At 35.4% G+C, this 27,562-nt stretch overlaps 2 protein-coding genes across 18 annotated transcripts; one reads left to right on the top strand and one right to left on the bottom strand.

Annotated features, from left to right (window-relative positions):
- Positions 1-1,437: 1,437 nt before the first annotated feature.
- LOC127733015 (putative methyltransferase-like protein 7A) lies at positions 1,438-11,862 on the top strand. Of its 2 annotated transcripts, XM_052242278.1 has the most exons (3): positions 1,438-1,456; positions 1,615-2,165; positions 11,456-11,862. In XM_052242278.1, the coding sequence occupies exons 2-3, from the start codon at positions 1,638-1,640 to the stop codon at positions 11,690-11,692; spliced, it is 765 nt and encodes a 254-aa protein (XP_052098238.1). In that variant the 5' UTR covers positions 1,438-1,456; positions 1,615-1,637; the 3' UTR covers positions 11,693-11,862. The 2 variants fall into 2 exon arrangements, with proteins under 2 accessions (XP_052098238.1, XP_052098231.1); XM_052242271.1 differs by lacking the exon at positions 1,438-1,456 and having other exon boundaries at positions 1,466-2,165.
- Positions 11,863-12,808: 946 nt separating this feature from the next.
- LOC127732946 (uncharacterized) lies at positions 12,809-21,441 on the bottom strand. Of its 16 annotated transcripts, none has more exons than XR_007996528.1 (5): positions 20,578-21,432; positions 19,857-20,026; positions 18,520-18,687; positions 14,079-16,928; positions 12,809-13,952 (listed from the first exon to the last, which is right to left on the bottom strand). XR_007996528.1 is itself a non-coding variant. In XM_052242171.1 (4 exons), exons 2-4 carry the CDS (start codon positions 20,020-20,022, stop codon positions 15,931-15,933), a joined length of 1,332 nt encoding a protein of 443 aa, XP_052098131.1. In that variant the 5' UTR covers positions 20,023-20,026; positions 21,326-21,441; the 3' UTR covers positions 12,809-15,930. The 16 variants fall into 16 exon arrangements, 2 of the variants coding, with proteins under 2 accessions (XP_052098131.1, XP_052098116.1); XR_007996532.1 differs by having other exon boundaries at positions 14,146-16,928; XR_007996526.1 differs by having other exon boundaries at positions 12,809-14,212; positions 14,339-16,928.
- Positions 21,442-27,562: the final 6,121 nt, after the last annotated feature.

Genomic DNA, 27,562 nt, shown 5'->3' with positions numbered 1-27,562 from the left:
TCAAGCAACATAGTTTATCAAACACTGGAAAGTGGTTTTATAGATTGACGTTTTCCCTTTATACCAGTGCACTTGTATATATCAATACATTTGTTCAAGAAGTGCAAATAATATCGGTCTATTAAGAATTTGTTTTGTGATTGTGTGATTTAGATAATGCGCTAACACGTAATAGCTTTCGAATGTCTTCTTAAACGTGACCAAATATAAAACACAAAGAAACATTTGCACAACTGTCCAAACCAATAATTTAATATCGTGAATAGTAAATAAAAACGTGTTAAATTAGATCTAAAGCAATGCACATAACTCACAAACACACGTACAAAAGTTTTAAACACTGATTAGGATGTTCGGTCAGTGCATATAAGGCCCGTATAAGGCTAAAGATCTGGTTTCAGGTATGTTAAAGTTTCGGTGTTTAGAGTAGTGTGTGGTCACATCAATTCGAAGCTTAGTGGTTATGACTCATGTTCACGAAAATGTCCTAAAAGAAGTCGTGTTTTGAAATTATCATCTTCGCTATAGCCAAGGGTTACGATCCCGAGTCCCCTCCTCTGGGTCGTAACCCTTGGCTAGCGATGATGTGAAATTATTGTCTTATGAAATAATTAAAGACTGCTATATAGCATTCGTTCTATCGTCAAGCTACGATTTGAACCCCCCTTTTTTTGACGATCAATGCATTTGAATGGGGACATATAGTTGGAACCCCCCTTTATCCTGGGTTAGGACCCCCCCCCCCTTTTATAAATGGCTGGATCCGTCCCTGGAATGTTGATGGTTCTCTCTGGGCACTCCGGAGTCCTCCACCAATAAAAAGTTACCGCCACAAGATAGCACAATAGTGCTGAAAGTGGCATTAAACACCAATCAATCAACCAATCAATCAATTAATCAATCAATCACAAAAAATCACGGTTGATATACTATATGCACTCAAACCTTCCGTCTTTTCTTTTTTTTTGTAGCTTTTAAAAGAGAGGCGAAAGATACCAAAAGGACATTAAAACTCATAAGTCGAAAATAAAGTGACAACGCCATAGCTAAAAAAGAAAAAAGACCATATAGTCTTTGAGTTTGGGACCTTTATATTATGATAAGATAAGATAACTTTATTAGCACTAACACATGAGAAAAATATAAAAAATCAAGTGCCTTTTGCCGGACAACGAGTTTCTCACAAAAAAGCATTCATTCAAATAGTTCACAACAATTTTTAATACTGTTGGGGAATTACTATTTAGAATATTGATATAAGCAAGTTATATGATAAAGAAATTATGTATTAGTTTCAGTTTGAGCTCGCCAGACAAAAATTGTCAAATACAAAATTTGAAGTAAACAAAACGATTTAGATATGACACTTTCGCCCCGAGACATTGCAGCTACAATTTTATCATTGGTATACAAAGCGACATAACTCTGGACACGTCCGAGCATGGATTCACTCGAGGTTTGCCGATTGTGTAGTTTGCAATATAACCCGAATAATTCAGTCCCTCCCCGTGATCGACTCTCCCACTCGCGAGGGTTAATGTAGCCATCGTAGAGCAGTGGAATATAACGACTGAATTATTCGGGTTATTTGCAATATTACATTAACACCTGTAGGTCAATAGCTAGATCGAGTGGCAATGGCGATAGAGGATGCCGATGTTCGAAGATTTGTAACGTGGAAGATATTCCCATTTGCATTAGTAGTGGGAACAATATGGTATTACAGACAGAAAGGTGTGACATTTAAAAGCTTAAAAAGAAAGCTAGCTGCGATAGTTTTAGCCAACTTAATGGCCAGATTTAACAAGAAAAGGGAAATTGTGGCTACGAAAAAAAGATTGTTTTCTAATCTAGAAGAACAAAAAACGAATAGAAGCCAGAAACTTCAAATACTGGAGATCGGTGTTGGTGGTGGTGCTAACTTTACATTTTATCCATCAGGGAGTCAAGTTGTATGTTTGGACCCAAACCCAAATTTCAAAAGTTACATACAGCAAAGCATAGAAGAAAGTAATGTCGAGATGAAGCGTTTTATTCAAGGCTTTGCCGAGAAACTGGAAACTGTAGAGGACGATAGTGTCGACTCTGTTGTATGTTCCATGGTTTTATGTTCTGTACGTGACTTGGACAAAACTATGTCAGAAGTTCGCCGTGTGCTGAAACCAGTAAGTATTCATATATTGAAGAATTCTTGTCAGCATTTGAGACTAATATATATCAATAGTACTCGAAGTATATTTAGTGATAAAATGCGTCAGGAGTCCTTGAAAAGAACATTAAGGATCAACACAATAAAGTACGTGTATATTAAATAAAATCCAATAAACTCATCATAGACCCATCATAGATACCAGGATTAAAAATTTCTACAAAATTTGAAAAAGGTCAAATAAAGTACGAAGTTGAAGAGCATTGAGGACCAAAAATTTCGAAAGGTTTTAACCAGATTTGTTTCTGTGTAAACAGTGTTTTGGTCTGTTACTATTACTACTGGGTCGGTACTGCTACTGGTTAAATCTCTATCCCGTATGCATATCCGATGATTTGCATATTACTAATGGGTCAGTACTGGTGGAAACTCAACACCTTAGGATATCAGATGATTTGACTATTACTACTGGGTCAGTACTGGTGGAAACTTAACACCTTAGGATATTAGATGATTTGACCATCACTACTGGGTCAGTGCTGGTGGAAACTCAACACCTTAGGATATCAGATGATTTGACTATTACTACTGGGTCAGTACTGGTGGAAACTCAACACTTTAGGATATCAGATGATTTGACTATTACTGCTTGGTCAGTACTGGTGGAAACTCAACACCTTAGGATATTAGATGATTTGACCATTACTTCTGGGTCAGTGCTGGTGGAATCTCAACCCCTTAGGATATCAGATGATTTGACTATTAATACGGGGTCGGTACTAAGCTGCTGGTGAAATCTCTGTCCATAAGGATATCCGATGATTTGACTATTACTACTGGGTCAGTACTGGTGGAATCTCAACACCTAATGATATCTGATGATCCGACTATCAATACTGTGCCGGTTGTTCGACGAATCACAGTCCATTTAGGATATCAGATGATATGACTATTACTACTGGGTCGATACCGGTGGAATCTCAACACCTTAGGATATCGGATGATTTGACTTTTACTACTGGTCAGAACTGGTGGAATCTCAACACCTTAGGATATCCGATGATTTTTACAACTGGACCGGCTACAGGTGGAATCATAATCCCTTAGGATATCCGATGATCCGACGATTACTACTGGGCCGGCTACTGGTGGATTCACAACCACCTATGATATCCGATAATTCTTCTTTTACTACTTTGACGGCTGCTGGAGGAAGCACAATCCCATATCCGATGATCCGACTACTTCGATATTGTACTACTGGGACGGTACTAGGCTGCAGGTTTAATCACTGTCCCTTTGGATATCCAATGATTCGCCAATTACTACATGGCCGGCTACTGGTGGAAGCACAGTCCCTTATGATATCCGATGTTTCGACTATTACAAATAGGTCGGCAGCTGGTGGAATCACATTCCATTAGAATTTCCAAAGACCCTTCCAGGGATATATTTGAATGATACATTTTGACTATAGTACGTGTATCTAATCTCAGTCCCTTAGGATGTCTGGTCATCTTACTATCACTACTCGGTCGACAAAGGTGAAATATTAGCCCCTTAGGATTTACGATGATCCGATTATTACTACTCGGTCGGTAATTGTGGATTCTCAGTCACTTAATTATGATATCCGAGTATCTGAATTTTACACCCTTAGAATATCCGATGATCATTCTCATACTAATGGATCGGTACTGCAGCTGGTGTAATCTCAGTCCTGTATGATATCCGATGATCCAACTTTTAATACTGGGGTCGGTAGTGTCGGAATCTCAGTCCCTAGGATATCCGATGATCCGATTTACAAATAGGTCGGTTGCTGGTGAAATCACTGTAAGTTGTATTGGGTTTGTCTGTATAAGTTGTATTGGGTTTGTCTCTCTAAGTAGTATTGGGTTTGTCTGTAAGTTGTATTGGGTTTGTCTCTGTAGGTTGTATTGGGTTTGTCTCTGTAGGTTATAATGGATTTGTCTCTGTAGATTGTAGTGGGTTTGTCTCTGAAGGTATTGGGTTGATCACTGTAAGTCGTATTGGGTTTGTCTCTGTATGTTGTATTGGGTTTGTATCTGTAGATTGTATTAGGTTTGTCTCTGTAAGTTGTATTGGGTTTGTCTGTGTAGATTGAATTGGGTTTGTCCCTGTAGGTTGTATTGGGTTTGTCTGTGTAAGTTGTATTGGGTTTGTCTCTGTAGGTTGTATTGGGTTTGTCTGTGTAAGTTGTATTGGGTTTGTCACTGTAAGTTGTATTGGGTTTGTCTCTGTATGTTGTATTGGGATTGTCTCTGTAAGTTGTATTGGGCTTGCCACTGTAAGTTGTATTGAGTTTGTCTCTGTATGTTGTATTGGGCTCTTTGTATATTGTATTGGGTTTGTCTCTGTAGGTTGTATTGGGTTTGTCTCTGTACTTTGTATTGGGTTTGTCTCTGGATGTTGTTTTGGGTTTGTCTCTGTATGTTGTATTGGGTTTGTATCCATAAGTTGTAGTAGGCTTGTCTCCGTAATTTGTCTTGGGCTTGTCTCTATAAGTTGTATTGGGTTCTTTGTATATTGTATTGGGTTTGTCTGTGTTGGTTGTATTGTGTTTGTCTCTGTACTTTGTATTGGGTTTGTCTCTGGATGTTGTTTTGGGTTTGTCTGTGTATGTTGTATTGGGTTTGTCTGTGTAGGTTGTATTGGGTTTGTCTCTGTAGGTTGTATTGGGTTTGTCTGTGTAGGTTGTATTGGGTTTGTCTGTGTAGGTTGTATTGGGTTTGTCTCTGTAGGTTGTATTGGGTTTGTCTCTGTAGGTTGTATTGGGTTTGTCTGTGTAGGTTGTATTGGGTTTGTCTGTGTAGGTTGTATTGGGTTTGTGTGTAGGTTGTATTGGGTTTGTCTGTGTAAGTTGTATTGGGTTTGTCACTGTAAGTTGTATTGGGTTTGTCACTGTAAGTTGTATTGGGTTTGTTAGTGTATGTTGTATTGGGCTTGTCTCTGTAGGTTGTATTGGTTTTGTCTCTGTAGGTTGTATTGAATTTGTCTCTGTATGTTGTATTGGGTTTTTATCTATAAGTTGTAGTGGGCTTGTCTCCATAATTTGTATTGGGCTTGTCTCTGTTAGTTGTATTGGGTTTGTCTCTGTATATTGTATTGGGTTCGTCTCTGTAGGGTGTATTGGGTTTGTCTCTGTAGGTTGTATTGGGTTTGTCTCTGTAGGTTTTATTGGGTTTGTCTCTATATGTTGTATTGGATTTTTAGTCCATTAGGATATCAGATGATATGACTATTACTACTGGGTCGATACCGGTGGAATCTCAACACCTTAGGATATCGGATGATTTGACTTTTACTACTGGTCAGAACTGGTGGAATCTCAACACCTTAGGATATCCGACGATTTTTACAACTAGACCGGCTACAGGTGGAATCATAATCCCTTAGGATATCCGATGATCCGACGATTACTACTGGGCCGGCTACTGGTGGATTCACAACCACCTATGATATCCGATAATCCTACTTTTACTACTTTGACGGCTGCTGGAGGAAGCACAATCCCATATCCGATGATCCGACTACTTCGATATTGTACTACTGGGACGGTACTAGGCTGCAGGTTTAATCACTGTCCCTTTGGATATCCAATGATTCGCCAATTACTACATGGCCGGCTACTGGTGGAAGCACAGTCCCTTATGATATCCGATGTTTCGACTATTACAAATAGGTCGGCAGCTGGTGGAATCACATTCCATTAGAATTTCCAAAGACCCTTCCAGGGATATATTTGAATGATACATTTTGACTATAGTACGTGTATCTAATCTCAGTCCCTTAGGATGTCTGGTCATCTTACTATCACTACTCGGTCGACAAAGGTGAAATATTAGCCCCTTAGGATTTACGATGATCCGATTATTACTACTCGGTCGGTAATTGTGGATTCTCAGTCACTTAATTATGATATCCGAGTATCTGAATTTTACACCCTTAGAATATCCGATGATCATTCTCATACTACTGGATCGGTACTGCAGCTGGTGTAATCTCAGTCCTGTATGATATCCGATGATCCGACTTTTAATACTGGGGTCGGTAGTGTCGGAATCTCAGTCCCTAGGATATCCGATGATCCGATTTACAAATAGGTCGGTTGCTGGTGAAATCACTGTAAGTTGTATTGGGTTTGTCTGTATAAGTTGTATTGGGTTTGTCTCTCTAAGTAGTATTGGGTTTGTCTGTAAGTTGTATTGGGTTTGTCTCTGTAGGTTGTATTGGGTTTGTCTCTGTAGGTTATAATGGATTTGTCTCTGTAGATTGTAGTGGGTTTGTCTCTGAAGGTATTGGGTTGATCACTGTAAGTCGTATTGGGTTTGTCTCTGTATGTTGTATTGGGTTTGTATCTGTAGATTGTATTAGGTTTGTCTCTGTAAGTTGTATTGGGTTTGTCTGTGTAGATTGAATTGGGTTTGTCTCTGTAGGTTGTATTGGGTTTGTCTGTGTAAGTTGTATTGGGTTTGTCTCTGTAGGTTGTATTGGGTTTGTCTGTGTAAGTTGTATTGGGTTTGTCACTGTAAGTTGTATTGGGTTTGTCTCTGTATGTTGTATTGGGATTGTCTCTGTAAGTTGTATTGGGCTTGCCACTGTAAGTTGTATTGAGTTTGTCTCTGTATGTTGTATTGGGCTCTTTGTATATTGTATTGGGTTTGTCTCTGTAGGTTGTATTGGGTTTGTCTCTGTACTTTGTATTGGGTTTGTCTCTGGATGTTGTTTTGGGTTTGTCTCTGTATGTTGTATTGGGTTTGTATCCATAAGTTGTAGTAGGCTTGTCTCCGTAATTTGTCTTGGGCTTGTCTCTATAAGTTGTATTGGGTTCTTTGTATATTGTATTGGGTTTGTCTGTGTTGGTTGTATTGTGTTTGTCTCTGTACTTTGTATTGGGTTTGTCTGTGTAGGTTGTATTGGGTTTGTCTGTGTAGGTTGTATTGGGTTTGTCTCTGTAGGTTGTATTGGGTTTGTCTCTGTAGGTTGTATTGGGTTTGTCTGTGTAAGTTGTATTGGGTTTGTCTCTGTAGGTTGTATTGAATTTGTCTCTGTATGTTGTATTGGGTTTTTATCTATAAGTTGTAGTGGGCTTGTCTCCATAATTTGTATTGGGCTTGTCTCTGTTAGTTGTATTGGGTTTGTCTCTGTATATTGTATTGGGTTCGTCTCTGTAGGGTGTATTGGGTTTGTCTCTGTAGGTTGTATTGGGTTTGTCTCTGTAGGTTTTATTGGGTTTGTCTCTATATGTTGTATTGGATTTTTAGTCCATTAGGATATCAGATGATATGACTATTACTACTGGGTCGATACCGGTGGAATCTCAACACCTTAGGATATCGGATGATTTGACTTTTACTACTGGTCAGAACTGGTGGAATCTCAACACCTTAGGATATCCGACGATTTTTACAACTAGACCGGCTACAGGTGGAATCATAATCCCTTAGGATATCCGATGATCCGACGATTACTACTGGGCCGGCTACTGGTGGATTCACAACCACCTATGATATCCGATAATCCTACTTTTACTACTTTGACGGCTGCTGGAGAAAGCACAATCCCATATCCGATGATCCGACTACTTCGATATTGTACTACTGGGACGGTACTAGGCTGCAGGTTTAATCACTGTCCCTTTGGATATCCAATGATTCGCCAATTACTACATGGCCGGCTACTGGTGGAAGCACAGTCCCTTATGATATCCGATGTTTCGACTATTACAAATAGGTCGGCAGCTGGTGGAATCACATTCCATTAGAATTTCCAAAGACCCTTCCAGGGATATATTTGAATGATACATTTTGACTATAGTACGTGTATCTAATCTCAGTCCCTTAGGATGTCTGGTCATCTTACTATCACTACTCGGTCGACAAAGGTGAAATATTAGCCCCTTAGGATTTACGATGATCCGATTATTACTACTCGGTCGGTAATTGTGGATTCTCAGTCACTTAATTATGATATCCGAGTATCTGAATTTTACACCCTTAGAATATCCGATGATCATTCTCATACTACTGGATCGGTACTGCAGCTGGTGTAATCTCAGTCCTGTATGATATCCGATGATCCGACTTTTAATACTGGGGTCGGTAGTGTCGGAATCTCAGTCCCTAGGATATCCGATGATCCGATTTACAAATAGGTCGGTTGCTGGTGAAATCACTGTAAGTTGTATTGGGTTTGTCTGTATAAGTTGTATTGGGTTTGTCTCTCTAAGTAGTATTGGGTTTGTCTGTAAGTTGTATTGGGTTTGTCTCTGTAGGTTGTATTGGGTTTGTCTCTGTAGGTTATAATGGATTTGTCTCTGTAGATTGTAGTGGGTTTGTCTCTGAAGGTATTGGGTTGATCACTGTAAGTCGTATTGGGTTTGTCTCTGTATGTTGTATTGGGTTTGTATCTGTAGATTGTATTAGTTTTGTCTCTGTAAGTTGTATTGGGTTTGTCTGTGTAGATTGAATTGGGTTTGTCTCTGTAGGTTGTATTGGGTTTGTCTGTGTAAGTTGTATTGGGTTTGTCTCTGTAGGTTGTATTGGGTTTGTCTGTGCAAGTTGTATTGGGTTTGTCACTGTAAGTTGTATTGGGTTTGTCTCTGTATGTTGTATTGGGATTGTCTCTGTAAGTTGTATTGGGCTTGCCACTGTAAGTTGTATTGAGTTTGTCTCTGTATGTTGTATTGGGCTCTTTGTATATTGTATTGGGTTTGTCTCTGTAGGTTGTATTGGGTTTGTCTCTGTACTTTGTATTGGGTTTGTCTCTGGATGTTGTTTTGGGTTTGTCTCTGTATGTTGTATTGGGTTTGTATCCATAAGTTGTAGTAGGCTTGTCTCCGTAATTTGTCTTGGGCTTGTCTCTATAAGTTGTATTGGGTTCTTTGTATATTGTATTGGGTTTGTCTGTGTTGGTTGTATTGTGTTTGTCTCTGTACTTTGTATTGGGTTTGTCTCTGGATGTTGTTTTGGGTTTGTCTGTGTAGGTTATATTGGGTTTGTCTGTGTAGGTTGTATTGGGTTTGTCTCAGTAGGTTGTATTGGGTTTGTCTGTGTAAGTTGTATTGGGTTTGTCACTGTAAGTTGTATTGGGTTTGTCAGTGTATGTTGTATTGGGCTTGTCTCTGTAGGTTGTATTGGGTTTGTCTCTGTAGGTTGTATTGAATTTGTCTCTGTATGTTGTATTGGGTTTTTATCTATAAGTTGTAGTGGGCTTGTCTCCATAATTTGTATTGGGCTTGTCTCTGTTAGTTGTATTGGGTTTGTCTCTGTATATTGTATTGGGTTCGTCTCTGTAGGGTGTATTGGGTTTGTCTCTGTAGGTTGTATTGGGTTTGTCTCTGTAGGTTTTATTGGGTTTGTCTCTATATGTTGTATTGGATTTTTAGTCCATTAGGATATCAGATGATATGACTATTACTACTGGGTCGATACCGGTGGAATCTCAACACCTTAGGATATCGGATGATTTGACTTTTACTACTGGTCAGAACTGGTGGAATCTCAACACCTTAGGATATCCGATGATTTTTACAACTGGACCGGCTACAGGTGGAATCATAATCCCTTAGGATATCCGATGATCCGACGATTACTACTGGGCCGGCTACTGGTGGATTCACAACCACCTATGATATCCGATAATCCTACTTTTACTACTTTGACGGCTGCTGGAGGAAGCACAATCCCATATCCGATGATCCGACTACTTCGATATTGTACTACTGGGACGGTACTAGGCTGCAGGTTTAATCACTGTCCCTTTGGATATCCAATGATTCGCCAATTACTACATGGCCGGCTACTGGTGGAAGCACAGTCCCTTATGATATCCGATGTTTCGACTATTACAAATAGGTCAGCAGCTGGTGGAATCACATTCCATTAGAATTTCCAAAGACCCTTCCAGGGATATATTTGAATGATACATATGACTGTAGTACGTGTATCTAATCTCAGTCCCTTAGGATGTCTGGTCATCTTACTATCACTACTCGGTCGACAAAGGTGAAATATTAGCCCCTTAGGATTTACGATGATCCGATTATTACTACTCGGTCGGTAATTGTAGATTCTCAGTCACTTAATTATGATATCCGAGTATCTGAATTTTACACCCTTAGAATATCCGATGATCATTCTCATACTACTGGATCGGTACTGCAGCTGGTGTAATCTCAGTCCTGTATGATATCCGATGATCCGACTTTTAATACTGGGGTCGGTAGTGTCGGAATCTCAGTCCCTAGGATATCCGATGATCCGATTTACAAATAGGTCGGTTGCTGGTGAAATCACTGTAAGTTGTATTGGGTTTGTCTGTATAAGTTGTATTGGGTTTGTCTCTCTAAGTAGTATTGGGTTTGTCTGTAAGTTGTATTGGGTTTGTCTCTGTAGGTTGTATTGGGTTTGTCTCTGTAGGTTATAATGGATTTGTCTCTGTAGATTGTAGTGGGTTTGCCTCTGAAGGTATTGGGATGATCACTGTAAGTCGTATTGGGTTTGTCTCTGTATGTTGTATTGGGTTTGTATCTGTAGATTGTATTAGGTTTGTCTCTGTAAGTTGTATTGGGTTTGTCTGTGTAAGTTGAATTGGGTTTGTCTCTGTAGGTTGTATTGGGTTTGTCTGTGTAAGTTGTATTGGGTTTGTCTCTGTAGGTTGTATTGGGTTTGTCACTGTAAGTTATAATGGATTTGTCTCTGTAGATTGTAGTGGGTTTGTCTCTGAAGGTTGTATTGGGTTTGTCCTGCAAGTTGTATTGGGTTTGTCTCTGTAGGTTATATTGGGTTTGTCTCTATAAGTTGTATTGGATTTGTCTCTGTAAGTTGTATTGGGTTTGTCTCTGTAAGTTGTATTGGGTTTGTCTCTGTAAGTTGTATTGGGCTTGTCTCTGAAATATGTCTTTGGTTTGTCTATAAATTGAAGTTTGCTTGACCATTACTATGTATTTGCTGGTCTCTCTTAGTTATATTTGGTATTCTGCTTGTACTACATTTGTCTGTAGCTATATTTATGCTGAACTAAAATTTTCAGTGCCTCCCCTTTTAGTTTTTACAACTGCATTTTGTTGTTTGTTAAAACTTATTCTCTGCCCATCAACACACAAACAGGTAGAAAGCATAGGTTCCATTTCTAAGGCAGTCATTATAATTAAGGGAAGGGGACTCATAATTGAATTATAAACTATACTATATTTATATATTAATAAGTTTGTTTATTGTAATTATACAATCAATCAATGAGTTTAAGTGAAAACAATCCACTCTTATTCATTTTTTGTAGAATGGAACATTTTACTTCATAGAACATGTAGCAGCCAAACGAGGGACATGTTTGCATAGAGTGCAGGGATGGTTAAACCCAATATGGTATTGTTTTTCTGGAGATTGTCAAGTAAACAAAGAAACAGGCAAGGCTATAGACAGAGCTGGATTTTCCAAAACTTCAATTAATAATTTGAATTTAAATACTTATGTGTTTTTAATCAGACCAATATTATGGGGAACAGCTACAAAGTAGACTACCATGATGTTTTATTTCAAAAGTGTCATTAAATTGTATTCTAGACTGTGCTAACAGGGATATCTGAGACAATCTGAAATTTGATTTTTAATGTGTTTATCTTTTATTGATTTTAACAAATTATTAATGTTTATCATAAAATAAATATTAATATATATCATAGTCTACTAACTTGTCTTCTAACACCAAACTGATAACAAGCAAGATATTAAGCCAAAATGTACTTTATGCTGTACAATATTGTTTTTGAAATATAGTAAGAATGACATGTTTAATTTTTTTTACCATTAGTGTTGTCTGTAATATAGAGACATTAACCAGAAACTGACTTATCTGAAAGTGGTGATCATAGAGGCCTGAATGTTGTTTTGTACTATATAAAACAATAGGACTAGACAAATATCATTGAAATACAATACATGATACAAATAAAGGTCAGAGTGCCCCAAATTATACTGAGCTGTCATGTTCCATATCATGGATGGAGTGGTGGAATATCATATTTTGAAAAATGAAAACAAGACGACACACAAACTCTACCAAAGGATTAATTGGTATTATTGTAATGAATAAGGGAAACATATTACATCACAGAAATAACATCCTTCCTGAACAAGAAACCTTAAAATGCAATGTTTATCAATAACACATAGACCAATAATTTTCAGTCATTTTCCACCAAAGATGGTGAAATGTTCCATATAAAAAAAATGATTGATTGTTGCTTGTTTTACATCCAGTGGCAATTATTTTATGCATATTCAAGAAGAAAACTCAAAAATAAATACAAAAGGTAGGAAATTTTGACTGACACTGAAAATGAGGGTATGTTCGATAGGGTCAGAAATTATGCCTGGCAACAGGCCACCTATGGACCCTTAAAAGAGTTGTAAGAGTTCTTTATCGTGCAGAGATTGACACTCTCTCTACACATTCAACCATACGTGGCTGTGAATTTATGCATCCAGCACAGCCACATGGACACCCTTCTTTTAAGCAAAGGTTTAAGTGACAGTTGGAAGAAGACCAATGTAACCATATTTCTTTACCCCAGTCACCCGTAAGGTTTACAAGTAAAAATACATGTATTAAACCATGTCAAAGAATTGAATGTTTTTAAACAGAAACAAACCCTTTTTTATTGCTAAAAGATTGAATAATTATCATAATCTTAAACACAATTACTGTATAAGCATAAACTTCATGCATGAAAATCTTTTGTAAAAATCAATACAATCATAGAAACATCCATCACAGTAAATATGTTAAATGCAGTACCAGTACATTTATCTATTGGTCGGAGATATGTATCACAGTAGAACAAAATAGTTACAACTTACACCGTTTGAGTATGATACACCTGTAATTCTGATACTGTCAATTCAGAAATAATTGCCAGGTTTTTATTAATGTGAATAATATGACTGCATGGTTGAGTATCACAATAATAAGAACTGATACATATATATATATCTGTATGAAGAATTTCCTGAAATTGCAATATTCTCTATAAATCGCAATAATAAATGCACCAATAATGTCTGAATCTACAGTACCTTTTTTTCCTTCATAACAAAATCAATACTTTAGAACATATACTGAAAATAGTCAAAATTTTAAAGGGAGGTAACTTCTGTTGGTTATAAAATTGTAAAACTTATTGGGACTAGGGATTGCGAGAAAGCAGGACTTTGCAGAATACAATAATTCCTTTTTAACGAATAAAGTCCAATAACTTTAAAATTACAATTACTAATCCAGTTATCAAGATTGAAAGAGAGTTTGCATTCATGGATCTGATTACTGTGTTAACATTTCGTGAAAATTTGTTAAAGAAACCTGTTTTATCACAACAAATGATTTAAGTTCCACACTTCTAGTTGTCTATGATTAAAGTCCCACACTTCCAGAATAATAAATTAGAAAATTGTCAGAATATATAAAATAAGTGATTTCATAGGATTTGAAGGCATTGTAAAATTCCATTCGATTCAGTGGAACAGTTACTGCTTTATCATACAACATATGAACTAACAGAAGTGTCTTAGACATGTTAGAGAGGCTTGTAAGCTCATCTGGAATTGCAACAACATAGAATATCATATTGGGATGAATCACAGATCCAATTTGTGATAATTGAATGATACATAATTCTCGAAGGAGAAGGTACATGTAATCAAAGTTTTGTAGCTACTGTTTTTTTGTTATATTAGCTGATTACTTTTCTTCAAATTTTCTATGTTATAAGGTCGTCCACCTTAATTCTTGAAGGAGAAGGTACATGTAATCTTCAAATTTTCTATGTTATAAGGTCGTCCACCTTAATTCTTGAAGGAGAAGGTACATGTAATCTTCAAATTTTCTATGTTATAAGGTCGTCCACCTTAATTCTTGAACATGGTAGAAGGTACATGTAATCTTCAAATTTTCTATGTTATAAGGTCGTCCACCTTAATTCTTGAACATGGTAGAAGGTACATGTAATCTTCAAATTTTCTATGTTATAAGGTCGTCCACCTTAATTTTTGAAGGAGAAGGTACATGTAATCTTCAAATTTTCTATGTTATAAGGTCGTCCACCTTAATTCTTGAAGGAGAAGGTACATGTTATCTTCAAATTTTCTATGTTATAAGGTCGTCCACCTTAATTCTTGAAGGAGAAGGTACATGTAATCTTCAAATTTTCTATGTTATAAGGTCGTCCACCTTAATTCTTGAAGGAGAAGGTACATGTAATCTTCAAATTTTCTATGTTATAAGGTCGTCCACCTTAATTCTTGAAGGAGAAGGTACATGTAATCTTCAAATTTTCAATGTTATAAGGTCGTCCACCTTAATTCTTGAACATGGTAGAAGGTACATGTAATCTTCAAATTTTCTATGTTTATAACTGGTGGGAGCAATGTTTGATCGTGGTTATAGTTATTGATTATTCACCATACTTCTCACAGAGATTCATAAATATACCATTCAACCAATGTTTGGTTGTTATTGGTGCTTTACAAGATTTTTTCCAATTATTTTTCCATAATTTACTAATTTTAGAAACATTGGCAGCCATTAGCGTTGATAGTATCAATTCTTTTAGGAAATCAATAAAATTCTGTGGAATTTTCATTGAAATCAAGCTATGATTTAGGACAAGTTGTGGATAGAAGATGCCCATGCCCTTCTGTAGATATGAAAAAAATCATGTTTTGCTATGGAAAACCCCAACATTATTTGAATCAAAAGATAAGCTATGAGGTAAATGGTGACATTAGGTGCATATGATTCACTGAAAGTCTACCGATATTGAACCAGTGGTCTAAGAGACATCCTGATACAAAGTGCAGACAGATGAAATCATGAAGGAACAAGGGAACACCGACAAACTGGCAGTACACAACAATCACTATATTTCCCAATCTTCAGTAAGCATAGGTTTAAATATATCACAGACATAATATACATTAACTTATGTAAAACCTTCAAATACACGAAAAAAGATAAACAACGATATACATCTTAAAAATATTACAATAGAGAATATCAAAAAAGTCACAAACATGAAAAATATCAGCTTTATCAAGAAAATAAATATAAATAGATATTCTGAATTGTATAGTATCATGTATACATTATTATATAGATACTTTGAACACATATGATCATCATATAAAAGACAAAAATCCCTTTGGATATGTGTAGAATACCTGAACCAAGAAAATTTCTAAAACTACAGTAACAAGTATAAGACATCTTAAAATAATTAATTTCAGAAATTTGTGAGTTAAGCAACATGGTTTGGGTGCAGATGAGACAAAACTTTCATGAAATACTGGGAAATAACCAATTATCAAGAAAATATGCTTTTGTTGCTATTCTCCATCATGACTGTTGCTCGAAATTCTTCAATGATGAACTCTACAATTCATATCTTACTGCAAGGTAAAGAAATATAGACTTAAACAGGTTTCATTACATATCACGCTATATTACGCTAGAGTAATTAATAAATTGCATACAACTGGTAATGTCATCTTACTAAAACTGCTTTCATTGCTATTCTGTATAAACAAATATATAAATACCCTGTAAACTTATGGTCATCATGAAGACGATTGCACAATTGATCACAACAACAACAACAAACAAAACTATCAGTGGAATTGATTTCTACTTTCTACACTCTGCCAAAACTCAGAACTCAAGATCTGAAGTTATTACATCATTAAAATTTATCTGACTACCAATTAAGAAGACATAGGAAATGGTAACAAATAATCCTTTAGGGCATGAGGTAGTGGAAGATGCTTAATGTCACCCTGAAAAACTAAACTCAATATTCTTAATTTACATATAAACTTAAGGTTCAACTTAGGTGGCAGCTGCCAAACTCGGATATACCCATCAGAACAACATGTAGCTAGCTGTTCTCCAGATCGTGTAATGTCCATGGAAGTAATAAATGGGTAATTTCCAGATGACAGAATAGAATCCAGTTCTGGACATGAATCTATCATGTTAATTGTATACACCAAGTCGCAGGTATAAGAGTTATATAGATGTAGTGAGAAGCTGTGCAAGGCAATAACCAATATGTTGCCTTCAGGAGTGTACATAACAACATCAATGCTGTCCTGTTTATAACAGTCTGATTTGCATATGATGTCTTTGTCTTCAATGTTGACAATATGTAGGTATCCATCTGAAGTCCCAACTGCCATTATCTGGCAACAAGATCGAGGATCAAAATCAAAAGCTGAGACACTACTCAAACTACAGTCATCCAAAATATCTGGGAATATGTTGCACACAATATCCTTTGATGTGATATCTATTATCATCACATAACCTGTTGATATACTAATGGCAACTTTACGACTATCCATTGACCATTTACAATCCACAAGGTCTGTTCTTGTAGGTGTTCCACGGAAATCTTTATTGATCTTACTACACTGTATCGTACAGTCAGGATGTGAATACACATTAACACCATATATTACAAGGTCATAATCTGTCTTTCCATTACGAGCCAATATACACATTTGTTTTCCATTCGGTGACAGAGCAAAGGAACGATACTGTCTGAAATGAGGGTCTAGTGCCTTACTAGAGATACCAGAATCTGTGATAGAATGGAAGAACTTAACTTGATGGATATCTAAATAACAGATATAAAATGAGTCTGGATGTACCTGTAACTTAGGCCATGTTCCACTTCCTGTTGTTTTAACAAGTTCACATCCTGAAATTTAGTGATCAAAATTAAATGACTTACAAAAAAGAAGAAATAACCTAGTCTACAGTATTTTTGGTAAACCTTTGTATGTTAAAAGAATATGTTTAAAAGTAGCTCCTGTTAAAAAATTTCCAAGAAAAACTTTGAATTTCTGATGGTAACTGGTACTGGACCAGTCAGGTCTTTTTTATACCCAATATATTTCATACCAACACTAGGTTATGAAACTGAAAATTTTAAGTTATTGAATAATAATAAAGAAACAGTTTCTTCTTTGCAGAGAATCATTACCCTTTGCCAGGTAAGGGAATAGCAAGTAAAATTGTATCAAATTTTTATTGAAAAGTTAAATTCAGACCTTCAGAAATTACTTTCTAGAAAAGGTCATAAGGAATAAATATTTTTGTTCTTCAGACTTCGAGTAAACAGCATGAAGCTTAGTAATTTATCTCTGTATTGGAAGTATTTTAAAAACCATTCTACAAGTTGAAGTATACAATTTATTTCTGTAGTGTTAATCCATCCCATATCCCTTTTTTTTTCCAATTAATGTAGACTATCTCTCTAAATATTCTAAGATCACAGGTTTGAGATGGTAGCTGGAAGTTATTGATGAGAGTTCAACAAAAATCATAGACATTTTCATCATGCATGCTAAAATATGGGCTTAAAAATTGTGTTGAATGGTTTGAGAATGCAACTCTAGTCCCTTATTGGCCAATATGTATAAGAATATTTTTTTTTATTCTCTTATTATTTATAGAACTGCTGCAGACATTTATAAAAATCATAACAATGTCTCATAAAAAAGTAAGAGTTATCTTTCTTTCATTGTAACTATCAAGTTACAGTTACTTATTGAATTTAAAATATCATGTTGATATAAAAGCTTATAAATAATCTGTGATGTCAATAACATTTATATTTTTACTATCTGGTTAAATCTATTTACTAAATTTCTATAGGACTGCTGTTTAAAAATCACAATTTTTCATATAAAAAGGAATCTTTGCACTGTGAGATATTGCCTACTAAATTATATCCCTGCTATAATATAAGAAGTTGATTAGCTATGGATGTGAAAATGCATCACACAATAATGCATACTCACATAAAGCTCGATACCAAATTTAAAAGAATCTTTGATATATAATCCCTGATAAAATTGTGACGGACAGAAGTCATGGCAGTATACCCCCTTCAGAATGGGATTATAAGAACTGTAATTTTATTGATTCATTCTTCCTGACTTATGTTTAAATAAAACTTGAATATGATCAACCCAACTACTGACATGATCTAAGAAACCAATATTTCGATAACTGATGCTTTATTTTTATCTATCTATATTTCTTGAGATGTAAGTGTTTAGTACATTGTATGTGGCTGTGCCACATGTGGAGCAGGATATGCTTACCCTTCCGGAGCACCTGAGATGGGGTTCATGTTGCTCAGTCTTTAGTTTTTCTATGTTGTGTTTTGTGTACTGTTGTCTTTTCGTGGTTTTTTTTTTTTGCTGTGGCATTGTCAGTTTGTTTTTGATTTAAGAGTTTAAATATCCCTTTGGTATCTTTCGCCTCTCTTTTTTTGTACTTACTTATTCCATTAGATTCAAGGGAAAATTTGCATACTTTTCCTGCTGGAATGTTTCTAACCTGGACATTAGACATACCACCTCGTAGAATATACACACTACTAGTCACCATCAGAGTGGTGTCATCATTAGGTACAAACTGACAATTTATCCACCAGTAATTGTCACTTCCTGTTAAAGATAAATCATGTAATATGCTTATAACTGTGAATGTATCAAGGTCTATTTTCTATTTAACAGATTTTTTTAAAACTAAAACTTCAACTGTAACTTTTTCTTCATTGCTCCTCAAAAATGTGGTACAAGATATTCAAATATTCCCATAATGGAAGTTTCAATGTCATTGTAATGTTATTTTGATGGAGGATTTATGATATTCTATTAAATTTATTCACAATTTTTCTTGAGACAATTTACAGCTTGACATACTGTACAGACACTTTTCTATCATAGAAGACTGTATTTTGACCTCTAGATGACAATTGTTCTGTTAGGTTCTTTTGTGTTGTTGGATTGCTGTCTCATTGTCCTATACCCAACATGTCATTCATTCTTATCAGAAAACTTAATGTTAAGTAAGGACTAAATTAATAGATTATGGTAGTGAGCAATTTCTTATAGAGAAGTCATGAGTTCCAAATAAAATTCTCTAAATAGGCTTTCTTTTGGATTGGCTGTTTTTTTTATTAAGGTCAAATAGCTATGTAAATGTAATGTAAGATGATTTACAAGTGTTTTGTTAAAATGCAAAAATAGATGACATAATTTTAAAATGCTCTAATTTTCCACTTGATAATTGGTTCACCAGCAAGCTCATTTCAGCAGGACTAAAAAAAACTTGTGGTTACCATGGTTACTGAATGACATGTTATCGCAAATTCTTAATTTTCTAAACCACTTTGAAAGGAAGAGTCGTGAGCTGTATCCCTGGCTGGGTCAAACCAAAGACTTCAAAACTGGTATATGCTGCTTCTAAATCATGAGGCATTTTAATAGGGGTAGGCAGACTGGTTGGCTCATGGTCAAAATTATATGTCAGGGAGGGTGACATGTCTCCTTGTGAACTGTTACCTTGTGAGCTAGCACATTAAATTTGACTCAGCATGTTAAGTGTTGTACAAAGCAGTAAATATATTTGTATCTCATTAACAAGTTATCTTCCTGAATATGCATGTAATATTTGCCACTGGACATTAAGCAGAGATCTATCATTCTATATCATCTGGTTGATTGAATACAAGTCTCAACAGTACCATATGACTTTGTAAACCAAAACTTTTGGTCAAAGAATTCTTTTTGTAAAGTATCCAATGTTTAGTCGTTAAGAATATCAAACTTACCTGTATGAGTTGCAGTTGGTAGTGCTTTGAATGCTATAATTAGTTCACCTGCACTTTTTTTCTTACAAGATGGAAATGGTTTATATTTGGTAAAAGGTACACATTTTAACACACCATTTCCATTTTTAATGGTACAACCACTTGGTCCTGACATAGAGACCCCCATTTTTCTGAAATAACAAAGTTCTTTAATAAATGTTATTTGTTTAAAAATCTAATAAAATCTGAGAATTTTTATATTCATCCTTAAACTGGTATGTAAATGCTTAACAAATTTTCTGAATTCAAATTCTGCAACAAATTACTATGGGCATTTCAAAAGGTGTCTTTTTTTAAATTCATGTTTCAGACAGCTGTGTCTTCTTTTGTATATTTAAGCCAGCATGTTTCTACTTGAAGGCGTATTTTTTTAAATTGTGTGAAATGCAAAAATGTTTGCAACTACAATGTAATTCTGAAACTAAGTCATGTTAGTGCCAGCTTATTCAAAATTATGGATCCCTGTAGCTACAAACTAGGATTCACAAAATGTCTATGAATCTTTTGAAGACCTGCCAATTATCCTGATTTATGGAGGATTTTCCACTCGAGTCTCAAAGGTGTTAACCCGACTCTTGAAATCCTCCAATGTATGAACAAAATACATCAAAACAGTCTTTCAAAGTTAAAATGGGATTAAAATACACAAAAATGTAATATATTTAAGTTGTATTGCTCCTACCAGATAATTTTTTCCTTTGATTAGCACTGTAGTCTTCAGGAATACAACGTATAAAAACGACTTAAGACCAATCCATACATGCATTGTTTATTACTTAATATTCCAAGTGGACTAGTTTAATTTTTAATTTTTATTTCATGATAAAACCACCATAGACAATTAATACAACAATCAGTGAGATAAAGGATATCTTAATTAATCAGGATTCCAACTTACAACCAAGTCATTAAAATTAATTCTTACTAAAAACCAGAGACATTTGTATTATATGTCTCTGTAAAAACAAATGTAACAATGAAGCCAATCATTGCTAAAAAACAATTAAAAAGCAATTAATTTAAAATTATTTTCATGTTTTGTTCATGAATTTTGAGATATATGTAATTGAGTATATTGATTGATTGATTGTTGGTTGCTTAACGTCCAGTGGGTAATTGAGATTAATCAAATATAAATATTCTGCATAGGTGTATATTAACCCAACTACCATTAATATTTCTTTAATAGGGGTGTAACAGGAAAGTGTTGACTACCGTCACAAGGGGAAACAAACACAAGTCTAAATAATTATGACGTTCTATGAAGGAAGGTAACTAGCAAAAAATTAAAAATAGCCCTTCAACTTTCAAGATGTCATTAATTATTATACAACTATGCGAGCACTCCGAGGGTGAACAAACCCATTTAATGAATTTGGACTTGAATAACATACAGACGAATAATTGGCATTGAATTTAAGGAGACTCACAAATGTCGAATTTCGTCTGGGACCTTAATTATACGGTTAGTTTCAAGATTTCATATATAAATGTTCATTCTTTCATATCATGTGTATAATGTTGTCAGGGGGTGCTCTAATTGCCTCCCTTGTTTTTTAAAGGGAGATAATATTGTTTCCCGCCAACTTCTAACGGTTAAGGAGAAAAATTAAAATGACTGAGCAAGGATTTGTATACAAATCCTTGGTCCAAGGAGCAAATAATCATTTGGTTTTTAAGAGGGCTGCTTAGAAGAAATTTTAACTAGTAACTTGAAGGGCGGACCATATGTATTTGGGGTAGGAATGCCCTCAAGTTACCGTCAGGCGTCAAACGGTCATTCTGCTACCGTTAGTGTCAAATTGGCTAAAATGTTATCGTGATCAGTCGTCAAAATATCCTTATCGTGATTCGTCAGAGGTCTCAAATGATTATCCGTATAGTTATTTTTGGGAAAAAACTTATTAACGTGATTCGTAAAAATCAGTTAATTTTTTTTTCTACGGTCATTACGACTCAGTGAAATGTACGTTTTATCGTCATTCACCAAAAAATACCGTTAACGTCATTTGGCAAGATTTTTTTACCGTTATTCGCCATGAAGATACCGGCGCCCATTACGACCCTCATATTTGGGGATACAGTCCTGGAAGACCCAAAGACTCCCCCCAATTTACTTTCTTTCAGACAGGAAAAGTGACCCCAAAAAAATATTTAAATGAGAATATCTTTATATCCATCTGGGTATATTAGTATAATAGTCCCAGTATCCATGCAAAGAAAATAAGAGATGGGTGATGTGTATAAGCATTGGCATTGTCAGTTCGTTTTCGACTTGTGAGTTTGAAATTCCCATTGGTATCTTCCGCCTCTCTTTTATAATAATTTACATTCAGGTGCGTATAAAAACTTTTCGTCAAGATCCTTTTAAATCATGTGGGAAACGAGTCAAAGGCTGATTTAAACTCAAGGTCGAGAATGATTGGTGGTAAAACATTCCAAACTTTGATTGTTCGGCCTTTCTAGTTTTGTTTGCCAGTTGAGACGAGTTGAATGGAACATCTTTGCCATGTCTGGTTTGTCTTGTCTTGTAGACTGAGATGTATTATTCAAGGATTATGGTATAGGTATTCTATCTAGTCCTTCCTGTAGCTCGGTTAATGTGATGAACATTTTCAACTCTGCATCTTTTTTTTTATTCTCATAAACTAAATACAAAGTTACAGAGAATGGTACATATAAATACATAAATAGACTAACTACATGCATGTGTGAAATACTACATGTAAGTTACATATTTTAACTGGGAGGACATACTTTCACATTAATAATTTTAATAAATTTACACAGTTTTTCAAATTTTCAGTATTTGTAGAATTGAATAAAACATTAAATTTGTATGTATTTAGATTTTTCCAAAAATAATTAGATGAGAATTTTGTTCTATCTGCTTTTAGTGTTTCGCAAGTCATGATGTAGTGGTTTTCGTCACCAATGTCAGTTGAGTCACAAAGGTGGCATATACTCTATCGTCTCTTGAAAGGCCATGCCATCTTCCTGTCTCAACTGGCAATCGGTGACTACCACACCTAAAAACTATAATCCTCGACGTAGACGCAGTCGTGGTCATCGTCATTATACATCACCTACTCTCCATGATGTCCCTATTAATGACCTGCTGTCATTTATATAAAAGCCGTTAGGTATTCACCACATTCGCACGAATCTATATTCATTACCCCTTTCAAATCTTCATTCTCTGTACAACTTCTGTTTGGAAACCACTGTTACAAACCCACACTCAAACCAATACAAACTCGCAGCTATCATCTCGGATATTACAAGTCACAGACTTATCAAACCAGTTCGCATTGGAAAAGATTAAAAGGAGAAAAGATCTTTTCTGAAACTTTCCTTTGACAACAAAGGTCTCGATGCCATCAACTTAGGCAATATCCTTCATCATAAATCAGTTCACTCGAAAATATCTCCCTATTTAAAAGATCAGTCTGTACATATCATTTTCTTTTACCTATACCAAACCAATTGCAACCAAAATTTTCAATTACAAACACGTGTTGCAGGATCTCAATATTGACGACTTCAAGTGTAAACTTCCTGATTGCACCTGTGCTAGTTCTCCAGGTCGGCGGCTCATCGTGGCCTCCTCCTCCCCCACCACCACCACCGCCGAATAACGTAACTCAACATATAGCCCCAACATATACCCCACGACACTTACCAAGGAGGAAATCCTGGATAACCATAGGTCTGTTCTTTGTTCTTTTAGAATTTCAACCGAAGGTGAAGAACTGGATCTTCAACAACTGTATTGGATTCCTAAACTACACAAGTGTCCTTACAAACAAGTTATATTGCTTGGTCTTCCAAGTGCTCCGCGAAACCTCTTTCTAAATTACTAACATCAATTTTATCAGCACTCAAAGCCTGGCTTAAAAGTTATTGTGGCACTTCCTATTCTAAAGGTGGCGTGAATCAGATGTGGATACTAAAAAATTCCAAAGATCTTTTAGAGTACATACAATCTAAGACTCTTTCATCTTGCAATAGTATTAAAACATTTGACTTTTCTACACTTTACACAAGTATTCTCCATTCCAAACTAAAAGACAAATTGAAAGAGTTGGTCCTGCTTTGTTTTATAAACTGAAGAATGGCTAACGTAGATACAAGTATCTTGTCTTAGGGAGGGATAAATCGTACTTTGTAAAAAATCACTCTGATTCAAACAAAAAGTTCTCTGAAACCGACATTATCAAGATGCTTGATTTCTTGATTGACAACATATTTGAAATGTTTGGAGACGTGTTTTTCAACAAACAATCGGTATTCCCATGGGAACCAACTGTGCTCCTCTTCTTGCCGACTTTATTGTCCATTATTGATATGAGGCTGACTTCATTCAGGAATTTCTTAGGAAGAAAGAAAAGAAGTTAGCAGTAATCTTTAACTTTACTTTCCGCTATTTAGATGATGTTCTCTCACTAGATAATTCAAAATTTGATGACTATGTGGACGCATCTATCCCATCGAAATTGAGATAAGGAAACAACAGATACAGTTAAGTCTGTCTCATATCTTGACTTACAACTAGAAATTGACAATGAGAGTCGGTTGAAAACAAAACTTTAGATGGAGATGATTTCAGCTTCCCAATTGTGATCTTTCCATTTCTATGTAGCAACATTCCAGCAGCGCCTGCATACGGAGTATATATCCCCCAGTTGATACGATATTCTAGGGCTTGTATTTCCTATCAAGAATTCCCATAATAGAGGGTTGCTGCTCACAAAGAAACTATTAAACCAAGAGTTCCAAGTGGTGAAGTTGAAATCATCCCTGCGTAAATTTTACGGACGTTATCACGAGTTGGTTGACCGTTATAGAATGTCAGTTTCACAGATGATTTTGGTGGGATTCGTGTTGCTCAGTCTTTAGTTTTCTATGCTTTGTATTGTGTACTGTTGTTTGTATGTTTGTCTTTTTCTTTTTTAGCCATGGCGTTGTCAGTTTATTTTCGACTTGTGAGTTCAGTTGAATGTCCCTTTGATTTTTTTCGCCTCTCTCTTATGCTATTTTCTCTCTAGATTGGAGAGATGGAAGATAAGATTAATACATTTTTAAGGGAATGATGTCGTTGCGTCTGGGTCTCCGGGGGGTGTTTATTGACTATAAATCATCGGATATGTGTTGAACCATCAAAGTATATATTGTGAATGTTTTTAAGAGTACAGATCTCAAATCAAATGGGCTAAACTTATGTGAGGTGAAACAGGTGCACGATATGCATGTCGTTTGACATCTTCATGAAATTTGTCGAGATATTATTTAAGAAAACCGAGTGATTTGGTAGCCTTGGTGGGATATTTTTGTAATGTTGGTCCCGTGAAAGTGTTGACGATAGTTTCTTTTCTCAAGGAAATGATTGTGAAAGACACATGCATGTCATTTCATATTGTAGGCGGATTTCAGTTTTTTTCTATTAAATTTATTCGTAAATCATAGAATTTAATAGAATTCCATTTGTTAGTAAGTTATTTTCTCTTTGTATTCTTTTATATTGATTTTAGCATACAATGCAAGGTGCAATAGGCTGTATTGTAATATATTAAAGTATATAGGTAATTTTATTTCAGAGACCAGTGCCTGTGGGCAAATCACCTATTTGGCACTATCTAAAAGTATGTAAAAAAATAAATGGGGAATGTGTCCGCTTGCATATATCATTATAAAGGGACATAACTCAAGAAGGGTAAAAGTAACGCTACCCAAATGTGTACTTGATCTGAGTTTTGTGGTAATAAGCATTATATATATAAGTTTCATAACATTTGGTTGAGGCAAACTTAAGTCAGAGAACTGAAACGAAAAATTCAGCAATTTTTCCATTTGTAAAGGGGCATAACTCTTAAACGGTAAAAATGACGCCACCAAAATTCAAACTTGATCTGTGTTTTGTGGTAATAAGCATTGTGTATAAGTTTCATAACATTTGGTTGAGGCAAACTTAAGTTAGAGAACAGAAACTAAAAATTTTGCAATTTTTCCATTTATGAAGGGGCATAACTCTAGAACGATTAAAGTGACGCCACCAAAATTCAAACTTGATCTGTGTTTTGTGGTAATAAGCATTGTCTATAAGCTTCAAAACATTTGGTTGAGGCAAACTTAAGTTAGAGAACGGAAACTAAAAATTTTGCAATTTTTCCATTTATAAAGGGGCATAACTCTAGAACGATTAAAGTGACGCCACCAAAATTCAAACTTGATCTGTGTTTTGTGGTAATAAGCATTCTGTACAAGTTTCATAACATTTGGTTGAGGCAAACTAAGTTAGAGAACGAAACCAATTTTGGGACGTACGTACGTACAGAAGGACAAGGGTAAAACTTTATGCCCCCACCACTACGATGGGGGCATAAAAAGTTAATGTACACCAAGTGATAGCTCACATATCCAAACAACAATGCACTAAAATGCATGTGGTGTGAATGTCAGTAGAATGTACTCCATATTATGTGTCTAGCAAATGCAGGTCTTTCTGGGGTGGTAAAAAGCTCATTTTCATCAGGGATTCAAGTGGACAGGTTTTGATTGAGTAGGGTTTATAATGTTACTTCATTAAATCAGCGAGGTAAATTGGTAATTCTAAAAAGAGCAAATTTGAAATAATTTTTCAGTGGTGCATGTTATTTTTTTAAAATGGAATTTAGAGGTGAAAGGGATCTGTACAGTACACATTGAGTTTAATTCCCTTTCAAAAAAAGTTCTTTCTACATGAATTTGATGTTAAGTGCCAATTTTGAAAATAAAACATAATCCAATTCACGTCTGCATATATTTTTAATTCTTGAACTTGAGCACCATCTGTTGAACTTGTAAAAACTGTGGGACAGTTTCATCTTATTGATTTAGGACAGGTTCCTTCAAAAAGACAACATTACTTGAAAATAATATCCACTGTGTTGTTTTGATTAGAGCATCATAGTTTGGACTTATGTACATGTAACAAAAATCTTATCTTGTATTCTAAATAACAAGTTTGGTATATTTAATGAGGTTTTTTTTCACCAATACCAATAGTCCAAGATTTCAGTTCATTTGTCTTTTTTAACAGGAAAAAGCAATAAAACTTTCAACTCATTTTTGCTGATGTGTTGATTTTACTTTATTTAGAGCTGTTCTGTTTGATCATTTGATAGCATTCAAAATCACTGCTCAGCATCTATTTTAGTTTTCCAAACCTTGTACTGTCAAGGTACAAATGTATATTTTTTCTGCTTAACATCAGGTCACCTCAGTCCTGGAAACAATGTGAATAATATCTGTTCCTGTTGAAACAAATACTTAAATATTTATTCCAGTGGAAATGGAATATTCTATTTAGAACTAATAATGTGAAGGAACTTCTATGTCATTTGGTCTCTGGTGGAGAGTTGTCTCATTGGCAATTATATCACATCTTTTTATTTCATGACAGTTCATGTACACCTTGAATCCACATTTGTTCAAATTAAGTTATTCAGTTTTTAGTGGTCCCATAAACCAGTAGCAAATATTAGAAGCATATTCAAGACAAACATGACCATGGATACAGATTCTTATTGTTATGTTTCTTCATACAATACATGTACATACCACTCAAAAGACAAATAACAAATTGTCAGGAACACTGATAAATCAAAGCCAAAGCAACTTTGAGAGAT

Source organism: Mytilus californianus, unplaced genomic scaffold (genome assembly GCF_021869535.1).
Source record: "Mytilus californianus isolate M0D057914Y unplaced genomic scaffold, xbMytCali1.0.p SCAF_1, whole genome shotgun sequence".
NCBI classification, from domain to species: Eukaryota; Metazoa; Mollusca; class Bivalvia; order Mytilida; family Mytilidae; genus Mytilus; species Mytilus californianus.
The sequence above is the reverse complement of the archived record's forward strand: the minus strand, read 5'-3'. Positions and strand labels throughout refer to the sequence as shown.